Source organism: Chiloscyllium plagiosum, unplaced genomic scaffold (genome assembly GCF_037043375.1).
Source record: "Chiloscyllium plagiosum isolate Xiang-an unplaced genomic scaffold, Cpla_swu_hap1 HiC_scaffold_36, whole genome shotgun sequence".
Classification (NCBI taxonomy): Eukaryota; Metazoa; Chordata; class Chondrichthyes; order Orectolobiformes; family Hemiscylliidae; genus Chiloscyllium; species Chiloscyllium plagiosum.
Window position 1 is genome coordinate 38,086,051 of NW_028270174.1, and position 13,198 is coordinate 38,099,248.

Consider the following 13,198-nt stretch of genomic DNA (forward strand, 5'->3'; position numbering starts at 1 on the left):
TGCCTAGTGTGGCTGACTGATGGTAATCACTGCCTCGTGCGGCTGACTGACTGTATTCACTGCCTCGTGCCACTGACTGACTGTAATCACTGCCTCGTGTAGCTGACTGACTGTATTCACTGCATCCTGTTGCTGACTGACTGTATTCATTGCCTTGTGCGCCTAACTGACTGTATTCACTGCCTTGTGCGGCTAACTGACTGTAATCACTGCCTCGTGTGGCTAACTGACTGTATTAACTGCCTCCTGTTGCTGACTGTCTGTATTCACTGCCTTGTGCGGCTAACTGACTGTATTCACTGCCTCATGTGACTGACTGACTGTAATCTCTGCCTCGTGGGGCTGACTGACTGTCATCACTGCCTCGTGCGACTGAGTGTATTCACTGCCTCGTGCGCCTGACTGACTGTAATCACTGCCTCATGCGGCTGACTGACTATATTCACTGCCTCGTGTGGCTGACTGAATTTTATCAATGCCTCGTGTGGCTGACTGAATTTTATCACTGCCTCGTGCGCCTGACTGACTGTAATCACTGCCTCGTGCGGTTGACTGACTGTATTCACTGCCTCGTGCTGCTGACTGACTGTAATCACTGCCTCGTGTGGATGACCGCGTGTAATCACTGACTGACTGTAATCACTGCCTCATGAGGCTGACTGACTGTAATCACTGCCTCGTGTAGCTGACTGGCTGTAATCACTGCCTCGTGCAGCTGACTGACTGTAATCACTGCCTCGTGTAGCTGACTGATTGTATTCACTGCCTCATGCTGCTGACTGACTATTCACTGCCTCGTGCGGCTGACTGACTGTAATCACTGCCTCGTGCAGCTGACTGACTGTAATCACAGCCTCGTGTAGCTGACTGATTGTATTCGCTGCCTCGTGCGGCTGACTGACTATTCACTGCCTCGTGTGGATGACTGACTGACAATTCACTGCCTCGTGTGACTGACTGACTGTATTCATTGGCTCGTGCGGCAAACTGACTGTAATCACTGCCTCATGCAGCTGAGTGACTGTAATCACTGCCTCGTGTTGTTAACTGACTGTATTCACTGCCTCGTGCAGCTGACTGACTGTAATCACTGCCTCGTGCGGCTGACTGACTGTAATCACTGCCTCGTGTAGCTGACTGACTGTAATTCTCTGCCTCATGCAGCTGACTGACTGTATTCACTGCCTCGTGTGGCTGACTAACTGTAATCACTGCCTCATGCAGCTGACTGACTGTATTCACTATCTCGTGTGGCTGACTGACTTTATTCACTGCCTCATGTGACTGACTGACTGCATTCACTGCCTCGTGTAGCTAACTGACTGTGATCACTGCCTCGTGCGGCTGACTGACTGTATTCATTGACTCGTGCGACAGACTGACTGTATTCACTGCCTCCTGCAGCTGACTGTCTGTGATCACTGCCTTGTGCAGTTGACTGATTGTATTCACTGCCTCGTGCGGCTGACTGACTGCAATCACTGCCTCGTGCGACTGACTGACTGTATTCACTGCCTCGTGCGGCTGACTGACTGTAATCACTGCCTCGTGCGGCTGACTGACTGTAATCACTGCCTCATTAGCTGACTGACTGTAATTCTCTGCCTCATGCAGCTGACTGACTGTATTCACTGCCTCGTGTGGCTGACTGACTGTAATCACTGCCTCATGCAGCTGACTGACTGTATTCACTATCTCGTGTGGCTGACTGACTTTATTCACTGCCTCATGTGACTGACTGACTGTATTCACTGCCTCGTGTAGCTAACTGACGGTGATCACTGCCTCGTGCGGCTGACTGACTGTATTCACTGACTCCTGCGACAGACTGACTGTATTCACTGCCTCCTGCAGCTGACTGTCTGTGATCACTGCTTTGTGCAGTTGACTGATTGTATTCACTGCCTCGTGCGGCTGACTGACTGCAATCACTGCCTCGTGCGACTGACTGACTGTATTCACTGCCTCCTGCAGCTGACTGTCTGTGATCACTGCTTTGTGCAGTTGACTGATTGTATTCACTGCCTCGTGCGGCTGACTGACTGCAATCACTGCCTCGTGCGGCTGACTGACTGTAATCCCTGTCTCATGCAGCTGACTGAAGGTAATCACTGCCGCATGCGGCTGACTGACTGTAATCACTGCCTTGTGCGGCTGACAGTCTGTATTCACTGCCTTGTGCGGCTAACTGACGGTATTCACTGCCTTGTGCGGCTAACTGACGGTATTCACTGCCTCGTGTTGCTAACTGACTGTATTGACTGCCTCGTGCAGCTGACTGACTGTAATCACTGCCTTGTGTGGCTGACTGACTGTAATCACTGCCTCGTGCGGCTGACTGTCGCTAATCACTGCCTCTTGTTGCTAACTGACTGTATTCTCTGCCTCATGCAGCTGACTGACTGTATTCACTATCTCATGTGGCTGACTGACTTTATTCACTGCCTCATGTGACTGACTGTAATCACTGCCTCGTGTAGCTAACTGACTGTATTCACTGCCTCGTATGGCTGACTGACTGTAATCACTGCCTCGTGCGACTGACTGACTGTATTCACTGCCTCGTGCGACTGACTGACTGTATTCACTGCCTCGTGCGGCTGACTGACTGTAATCACTGCCTCGTGCGGCTGACTGAAGGTAATCACTGCCGCATGCGGCTGACTGACTGTAATCACTGCCTTGTGCGGCTGACAGTCTGTATTCACTGCCTTGTGCGGCTAACTGACGGTATTCACTGCTTTGTGCGGCTAACTGACGGTAATCACTGCCTCGTGTTCCTAACTGACTGTATTCACTGCCTCGTGCAGCTGACTGACTGTAATCACTGCCTCCTGTGGCTGACTGACTGTAATCACTGCCTCGTGCGGCTAACTGACGGTAATCACTGCCTCGTGTTGCTAACTGACTTTAATCACTGCCTCGTGTAGCTGACTGACTGTAATTCTCTGCCTCATGCAGCTGACTGACTGTATTCACTGCCTCGTGCGGCTGACTGACTGTAATCACTGCCTCGTGTGGATGACTGCGTGTAATCACTGACTGACTGTATTCACTGCCTCGTATGGCTGACTGGCTGTAATCACTGCCTCGTGCAGCTGACTGACTGTAATCACTGCCTTGTGTAGCTGACTGATTGTATTCACTGCCTCATGCGGCTGATTGACTGTAATCACTGCCTCGTGTAGCTGACTGATTGTATTCACTGCCTCATGTGGCTGACTGACTATTGACTGCCTCGTGCGGCTGACTGACTGTAATCACTGCCTCGTGCGACTGCCTTTATTCGCTGCCTCCTGCGGCTAACTGACTTTATTCACTGCCTCGTGCAACTGACTGACTGTAATCACTGCCTCGTGCGGCTGACTGACTGTAATCACTGCCTCATGTGACTGACAGTCTGTATTCACTGCCTCGTGTGGCTGACTGACTGTAATCACTGCCTCGTGTGGCTAAATCATTGTATTCACTGCCTCGTGCGGCTGACTGACTGTAATCACTACCTCGTGCGGCTGACTGACTGTGATCACTGCCTCGTGCGGCTTACTGACTGTAATCACTGCCTCATGTCGATGACTGACTGTAATCACTGCCTTGTGCGGCTGACTGACTGTATTCACTGCCTCGTGCGGCTGACTGACTGTATTCACTGCCTCGTGCGGCTGACTGACTGTAATCACTGCCTCGTGTAGCTGACTGTATTCACTGCCTCATGTGGCTGACTGACTGTAATCACTGCCTTGTGCAGTTGACTGACTGTAATCACTGCCTCGTGTGGATGACCGACTGTAATCACTGACTGACAGTATTCACTCCCTCGTGCACCAACTGACTGTAATCACTGCCTTGTGCAGCTGACTGACTGTAATCACTGCCTCGTGTGGATGACCGACTGTAATCACTGACTGACAGTATTCACTCCCTCGTGCACCAACTGACTGTAATCACTGCCTCGTGTGGATGACTGACTGTAATTACTGCTTTGTGTGGATGACTGGCTATAATCACTGCCTCATGTATCTGACTGACTGTAATGAACCCCTGGACTGATTTTGGAGTCTGCCCCTGACTGACTGTGTCCAGACATTCTGACTGAAGGGTGTTTCCCTGGAATTGACTGAGGACCACTCCCCCCAATCTGACAGCCATAGCCATTTGGTTGATGCCAGTGCAATGTGGTGTGTGCACAGCTGCCTTGTAGTGCAGGTGTGAGACTGGTATAGCATAGCATCATAAAGTAACATGTCCAGCCTTTGATGACTGCTGACCTGGATTGTAACCCAGCTGGTGTTCTCCCTGCACTAAACTGTAAGGCATGTACTGTGAGTGTGTAATTTCTGGCTGAGCAGTCTTAACACAAAAATGGCAAGGCAAGGCTTTGGGCATCTAGGTAGGCACCAAGTGAGTAAATGCAAAGAGAGCAAGTAAGCAACTCTGAGATACAGCCTGTTCCACCTCATGAGCTGGGTGCCTGTCCCTCTTGTAAAGTGGGGGTCAAGATTAGAGTGGCACGGTAGGTCAGGCAGCATCCGAGGAGCAGGAAAATCAACGTTTTGGGCAAAAGTCCTTCATCAGGAACATTGACTTTCCTGCTGCCTGACCTGCTGTGCTTTTCCAGCACCACTCTAATCTTGACTCTGATCTCCAGAATCTGTAGTACTCACTTTCTCCTCTTGTAAAGTATCCTTGCTATAGCATTTCAATGCCAGATGCCCATGTTCCAAAGTGCAGCACTAAAGTGCACCTCAAGTGGATCAGAGGTGTACCAGGATGATGCAGAGAGACGAACACATGTTAAATGCTGGCATCTGTGGACATGGGTATACACAGTCTCTGTCCATGGAATGTGCACTGGGATACTGGTGACTGGTGTCTAAGAATACACTTTAGAAACTCAACTTTGTCTCTACCCTTTACACTACTACTATTTTAGTCATTGTCAAGACAGCTCAGCTTGTCCATTATTACTAGTCAATAGTTCTTTCAGCTTCAACACAAAAGAGTTGAATTCTAGAGCTGGGGTGAAAATGATGACCATTGACATCAAGATAACATTTCACAAAGTGTGACATTAAGGGGTCCTCGCTGGCAAAACTAAGTGAGGTGGAATCAGAAGAAAGTCTTCACTAGCACAAAGGAAGATGGTTATGGTTGTTAGAAATTAATAATCTCATCAGCAGATAGGCTCTTAACATGTGTCTTGAAACAAAAACTGAAAATGCTGGAAATAGTGTGTCTGGCAGCATCTGTGGCAGGAGTGAGAAAGTTAACATTTCCCAATGACAATCTTAAGAAATGGAGAAAGATTGAGATGTAATAAGCTTTAAGCAAATGCAAGGATGAGAAGTGGGAAACAGAAGGAAGGTAACATCTCTAATAAAGTGGAAAGCAGGAACGTGAGAAAAGGATGTGTGATGCCTTGTAAGATGCTTGGTTCATTGTGTTGTTCATGATTCTGCCATTGACATCTCGTTGAGACATCTCTTTAGTTTTACTAATTCTATTATCACTCTATTTGGGCCATGCATCATCGATACCTTTATCATTTAATCTCTCCTGCCTTCCATTTTGACTCTTTCAAACCAACCCCCACTTTCAGTTACTAACACCCATAACATGTCAGACATTTTCCAGTTCTGATTAGAGATCATTATGTTGAAACAGTAATTCTATTCCCTAACCACAGGCTTGTTAATATTTTCTGTTTTGTTACTGAAGTTACCCTGGTATAATAAGTGGCAGAACTGTTCAGATATCAAAATATGTCTTCATGTTGTGTTGTTGAATAAGCATTTTTTGGTACTATGCACCTTGGTCAAATGTATTAAAACTACATTCTCTCCTGTAGGTTGTAGTGCTGGGATTAAATGGTTCTGTGCTATATTTTATCTTTTCTAACCCCAGATCTACTGGTAGATGTTTGGACTATTGGGCAATTTGTCTGATTTTTGTCTCTGAATCCAAAGTTCAAATTAATCTTAATGTTCATTGCTTTTTAGGGAAAAAAAACCAGTTGCACAGCATTGTATCAATGGTCCTTCTACAACCGGTTCTGCATAAGGATTACTGGTTTTGACCCAATATTCTAGGAACTGCTTGTGTATAAGTACATGATTTGCACTGGTCATTGGCATCGTTTGTTAAACACTAATTGAATGTGCATGCACCTTGTCATATTGAACCAGATTAAATGAAAGCTGAGACTGAAGGTCAAGTAGCTCTGATGCTGTGTCTGGTTTGACAAATTCATGCTCTAAAGTCACGGCAGTTCTAAATTTTTTTAACTGATTTCAGTAGGTTCTCTGTTTAACCATGGCTAAACTAGCTACTCTAAGGCTTATATCTACTTTGACATTACAGCATTGAAGTATTTCAAGTCACACTCGGCCTCGTATTTTGACACAGCAGGTTGCATTCTGCACTATACTCTTCAGAAAAATTCAGTGAATTAGAATCCTTGACAATAAATGCTTGCCACTCTGCATCTTAAAATATCGTTTTTGCTAATGTACCACGTCTGTAACCTTGGGCCAGCTCATGATCATGGTTCACTGTGTCATCATATTATTCACTGTTGCTGGGGATTCTGAATATTTTTCAAATTATTAAGTTGTTGTACTTGTTAAGAAAACAAAAATGTTGGCTGCAATCTAAGCAAAACTGGGAACAATTTATTAGGAAAAAATTGCACTGTGATTTTTTTTCTAAACCGTGGTTTCCTCCAGCACAAATTGTTTTCATTTAATGAAGGTGATTGTCAGTATTATTGTGGGTGACTACTTACCAACTTGTGGTTGTGTTCTCAAATAGTCATTTGTGGTTTCCTCCTTTTTGCGCTGGTTTTGATTTGGAGTTTCCTAGATGACACATCTTGTGGTGTCTTTTGGCGAGCAATCAACTGCTGTCGGTTGGCTGACTCATGTGTTCAATGGATGTGCTGCTTATTACATACCAAAAAGTACTGGATTTGATTGAAAACACAAACTGAACCAGGGTTGGCTTACGGGGAGGTTCGTCCTGCTTTTCAGCTGACATCACGCACTCCTTTTTCAACATGGCTTATTTCTGCAGGAGTTTGTGCAAGTACTTGGTCATTTTAACCCTATCCACACACTGGACACCAGGCAGGTGAGCTTTCCAAATTGCCCAGATCACTTACCTGCTCTGCAACCTCAAGGAGCTGACCAGTCACTGTTAACACTCACTTCTCTTCGAAAAATATAAGGAAAGTTGATGTTAATTGAGATTAAAATTGTAATAAAAAAATGTGAAATACACTGCTGACTTGCTGGCATCTATTTTACTATCGATAAAGGTAAGAGGTGCCCTACTGCAGTATCAGAGCAGGACTTTGTAGCGAGGCATCTAATGTAGCAATGGAGTATGGCCATGCCCAGTGAAGGATGATGGCAGCAGTGGTCATTGGCGAAGTGGCGGTCAGAGTCGAAGCCTTGCCAGATGGAGACCAGCAGCAATGGTTGGAGGTGAAGGTGGCTGGCAAACACAGGCAGGTCTCAGCCCAGTGTGGGAAAGCATGGCCAGCGCAGGGGAGAGTGAACCCTGTTGTGGAAAGTCCAGCTTGGAGCATCTGCAGGCCCATGGTTTAACAAAGGTCTGTCATGTTTGACTTCTTAAACTTTATTTCTTTATTTTTCCACTTCTATACGAAGAAAACTGTAGTGCTGAATTTTTTCACTTATATCTTTATTTTTCTATTTCTGTAACTAAGATTTTGTGTCTAGGTATTTTGTATCTAAGATGGCGCTGAGTGTGGTGACATTGTGCACTTTTCACTGTTCTCCTGTATCCCATACTTGAGTACACGTGACAATAAAACCTAAATCTAGACTGAGTGTCACTCGTATTGGTGGGAGGCTCTATCATCTTGTAGGTAGCCTCAGGTATTGGGAGGGTGGGGTGATTCGGGTTCTGGGTTTCACAAAGCCAAGCCAACTTCTGCTCCACAAAATGCCAAGTTCTCAGTTTGAAAAAGATTAAAGACTTATGCATGAAGATTCATTCTGCTTTGCACATTATCAATTGTATCTTTAGCTCAGCTTTACTACTCCTGTTAGGAATTTAACTCCTTCAATATCAGTGTTTGCTAAATTCACTTTATTCTTAACATTCACTCAACTTTGCAACGTTCTGATCATCAGAGCTTCTCAACCATAATGGGATTTCCTCTAAATTGTAATTTTTATTTGCATACTTTTCCTGAAGCAACATTGGAATAAGCAAAACAAAGAAGACACATGTGCCAATGTCAATATCCGAATCTCTCTTTAATTTTCTTTTGATTTTAATCTTTTGTCTTATAAATATCTGACCAACTCACACTTCAAATTACTAATGGTACCATCTGTCATTGTCTTGTGTACATCAAAAAGTGAATATAGGTTTAAAACTAAATTGTTTTTTTTTTCAGATCCAAGGAAGTGTAGTTTTGAAATTAGCTACTTTTGTGAGATAGGCATGTTCCTCCCTGGAAAAAAAGAGTTTTAAACTGCTTTTCTGATATGGACTACATTAAGGAAATTTTAAGGCTACTTTTAGTATATTCTGTTTAGAGAAAGCAAACTAAACAATTAAACAACAGTCCTTCTGTCTTGAAAAAGTTCTTTCTTTCCCATTGGCATCTCCAGGTGCCAGGTTTATAATTCTGCTTTTGATTGATGCAGATGAATCCTGTTCTATTGTCTTCAGTAAAGGTGCTTTGACAAGCTAATGCACTATGCAACACAATTGAAGGGACTTTTATTATAGAGTCATAGGGATGTACAACATGGAAACAGACACTTCAGTCCAACTCGTTCATGCCGACCAGATATCCCAGCTTAATCTAGTCCCATTTGCCAGCACTTGGCCGACATCCCTTTAAACCCTTCCCATTCATATACCCATCCAGATGCCTCTTAAATGTTGCAATTGTACCAGCCTCCATCACTTCCTCTGGCAGCTCATTCCATACACGCACCACCCTCTGCATGAAAAAGTTGCCCCTTAGGTCTCTTTTATATCTTTCCCCTCTCACCCTCTAGTTCTGGACTCCCCAGTCCAAGGGAAAATACTTTGTCTATTTACCCTATCCATGCTCCTCATGATTTTATAAACCACTATAAGGTCACCCCTAGCCTCTGACGCTCCAGGGAAAACAGCCCCAGCCTATTCAACCTCTCCCTGGAGCTCAAACCCTCCAACCCTGGCAACATCCTTGTAAATCTTTTCTGAACCCTTTCAAGTTTCATAATATCCTTCTGATAGGAAGGAGACCGGAATTGCATGCAATATTGCAAAAGTGGCCTAACCAATGTCCTGTACAACCACAACATATCCTCCCAACCTCTATACTCAATGCTCTGGGAAATAAAGGTTCGGGGTAATTGTATAATGTTGAATCTTTATTGCTGGAACAGCACAGCAGGTCAGGCAGCATCCAGGGAACAGGAGATTCGACGTTTCGGGCACAGGCCCTTCTTCAGGAATTGTATAATACCTACCTCTACATTAGGCATATTTTCTGTTTACCTTTTATGAAGATTCATTTCATTCCCTCATTATAAAGATTAAAATAGTGTAATTTTAAACACGAGGGATTATTTTGATGAAAGGATTTAAACCTATTTTCCTAATCAACCTGCCACTGTGCTAATAAGTCTCACCTGTTTACAATTCTGGTTTAATTTACTTGTAATGTGATTGGTAATTATCAAATTTTAAACTGGTCTGGATCAGCTTTTATAGACACCTTACAAGTTTACTATTCAAGCAATGAACAGCCACAAAATGCAAAATTCACAGGATAATATCCAGTTCCACACACTGTACTGACCATTCACATTCCACAGCTTAATTATCAGCTCTTCAGGCAGCACTAAACATACACAGCTTACTAACCAGACTGGAGGCTGTTTTTAGATTAGATTACTTACAGTGTGGAAACAGGCCCTTCAGCCCAACAAGTCCACACCGACCCGCCGAAGCGTATACCACCTAGACTACCTAGACTCATACTCCTACATTTACCCCTTCACCAAACACTACGGGCAATTTAGCACGGCCAATTCACCTAACCTGCACATTTTCAGATTGTGGGAGGAAACTGGAGCACCCGGAGGAAAGCCACGCAGACACGGGGAAAATGTGCAAACTCCAAACAGACAGTCACCTGAGGTGGGAATTGAACCCGTGTCTCTGGCGCTGTGAGGCAGCAGTGCTAACCACTCTGCCACTGTGAAGCCCACTGTTGCAGAGAAGCGAGCCCAGGACTGGAAGCTAAGGCGGGTAGGCAAGTCCCAAACTGTAGATCAGTGTGGGAAGCATGTCCTGGAGGCAAGTCCCGGACTGGATGCTGTCACTTGGAGATGAGTCCCAGACAGGAGGAAGTCATGGGGAGGTGAGTCCAAGACGGGAGGAAGGCATGGGAGAAAGTGAGTCCCAGACTGGAGACCATCGCATGGAGGTGAGTCCCAGACTGGAGACCATCGCATGGAGGTGAGTCTCAGACTGGAGACCATCGCATGGAGGTGAGTCTCAGACTGGAGACCATCGCATGGAGGTGAGTCTCAGACTGGAGACCATCGCATGGAGGTGAGTCCCAGACTGGAGATCATCGCATGGAGGTGAATCCCAGACTGGAGACCATCGCATGGAGGTGAGTCCCAGACTGGAGACCATCGCATGGAGGTGAGTCCCAGACTGGAGTTCATCACATGAAGGTGAGTCTCAGACTGGAGACCATCACATGGAGGTGAGTCCCAGACTGGAGACCATCACATGGAGGTGAGTCTCAGACTGGAGACCATCACATGGAGGTGAGTCCCAGACTGGAGACCATCGCATGGAGGTGAGTCCCAGACTGGAGACCATCGCATGGAGGTGAGTCTCAGACTGGAGGAAGTCACAGAGAGGTGAGGCCCAGACTAGAGGCCAGCATGGGGAGGTGAGGCCATTGTGGACTGGAGGCTGGCATGGGCGAAAGTGAGTCTCTGACTGGAGGCCAACCCAGGGAGGTGAGACCCAGACTAGATGCCAGCATGGGAAGGTGAGGCCCTTATGGACTGGAGGTGAAACCTTGAGTTTTGAAGCCTGGCATATCTGGAGACTTATCGTCTGGAGGCTAGGTGCTGGAATGGACTGGGGTGAAAAGATTTTAAACCAAGTACTTTTTTTTTCCTTTTTACTGTCATGCTGCACTTTTATTTATTATTCTTTCACATTTGTACCAAACAGTTAAGAATCTGTACCTAGGTATCTTATATCTAAGGTGGCACTGTAAGCAGCAACATTGCAAACTTTTCACTGCACTCATTCGAGTGCATGTGACAATGAAGCTAATTCAATTCAATTCAATGTTTATGGAACAGTACATGTGGTCTCCACTCACTCACTTCACCAAAAGTGTGACATGCTCAGGGATGTTTCAGCAAGGGCTGATGGGGGTCCCTGGAAGAGGAGATCTAGAGGATGAAGGATGTTCTGTACCCAAACTGAGGACAGCCCCTCTCTCCTGAAGCAGCGAGTGCTGCTCAGCTTAGCCACAAATCCTCCCTTCACCATTCCCTTTCTCCTGGTGACTCTGCAAAGACATTGAAAATGTTGGAGTAACACAGCACCTTCTCTTTAAAGGTGAAGTGTTCAGAAAAATACTCAAATAAATGTTGATAGATTGTTGGTTAAGTCTTGACAAGGCTTCCCATATATGTGTTCAATCTCCAACAGCAAATAAACCGTGATTGTCATGTACCTTCAAATAGCATTCAAAATTATCTGCAACATATAGATCCCTCATCAGCTGATCACTTTTAGGAGGGGGCATTAGATAAAGCATCAGTCAACAAAAAGGTGTGCAAGCTGATTACAGAGTGCTGGGAGGCAATGTAGGTGACAATCTGCTGTTAAATGCTCCAGCAGGTGACTGTTCCTCGCATAAACCTCAATTCCTGTTTAATAAATGTCTTAACTTACGTATGGGTAAAGCTATCGTTTCAACTTGAGAGCACCACCTTGGCCGCATGGTAACCAGCAGAAAATAAAAAAAATGCTTCACGCACTGTTGATGTACTTCTTGTGATTTTTGAAGAGTGAGTCATACGTGTAACTTTACTCTTCTGTCTTTTACAGGGTTTGTGCTTTTTACAAGAGGCTTTGTCAACTATGCAAAAGTTCGGAAGATGACTGCCAAAATCGCCAGTTTGAAAAAGTCAAGGTTCCTTTTCATTTACTGATGGTAACAAATCATATCTGTTCAATGTCCAGTTACACTGGACCCGTTCATTTCTATATCATGAATAATTTTGATATTGTCTGCCATCTTAATTTTTAAAAATAAACAAACATAAACACTGGATTGAGAAAGGTAGGAGTCTGAAGAGTTTATTGCATTAAGGTTGCTCAGGAGTACTGACAGTATGTGCATTCTTTTTTTCGTTAACGGAGGAAATAATTAGCAGATGGAATATTGTCCTCAACCTTTGACCTTGGGCATGATTGAAGTTTGTCACTTAAAGCTGTAATCTTTCAACTACTGGATGTGGTTTGATTTTTTTTAATGGAGTCAGGTTAACTCAAGAGACTTCTAAAAATTGCAGCCGGGTCCTAGATGAGGAAATCAAGTCTCCATTCCAGCAGATCCTATTATTATTGGTGTGGAGACGAGGCTGTAGCATCATGGAAAACCTGAGCATTTTATTACATTGCTGTCCTTGCTGATGAGGTGTAGTTAAACACAGTTCAATAATGACGGCAGATGATTGAATATGTAGGAAGTGCAAAACACAACAGGGATGGTGAGTCTGTACCCTCCACAAGATGCCTTGCAGCAATCCACCAAGGCTATTTCAATAGCACCTTCTAAATTCATGCCCACCAGCATTTAGTAGTACCAGGAAACAGATGGTTGGGAACCCGAGTACTTGCAAGTTCCCCTGCAAGTCACATACCATCTTGACTTGGGACTATGTCACTGTTCCTATACTGTCACTGGGTCAAAATCCCAGAACTCACTTGCTAACAGCAGTAGTAGGTGTACCGACTCTATAAAGACTGCAGTAAACTAACTCACCACCACCAAGTTAAGGACAATTAGGGATGGGCAATAAATGCTGGCCCAGCCAACAATGATTATATTCCATGAGCAACTTGAACTTAAACAAAATAATAAATCGAAAGTGGTAAGGTCTGCCGCATGATTTACACA

General features: G+C 44.9%; 1 protein-coding gene across 2 annotated transcripts in view; it reads left to right on the forward strand.

The window, feature by feature from the left end:
• The window catches only part of LOC122539342 (NEDD4 family-interacting protein 1-like), a 163,747-nt gene that overhangs the window by 99,032 nt on the left and 51,517 nt on the right, over positions 1–13,198 (forward strand). The window contains exon 5 of one of the 2 annotated variants that reach the window (XM_043674082.2): positions 12,124–12,208. In XM_043674082.2, the coding sequence (XP_043530017.1) occupies positions 12,124–12,208 (85 nt within the window). Of the gene's footprint in view, positions 1–12,123; positions 12,230–13,198 lie in introns of both variants that reach the window. The other variant, XM_087980091.1, reaches the window with a different exon arrangement.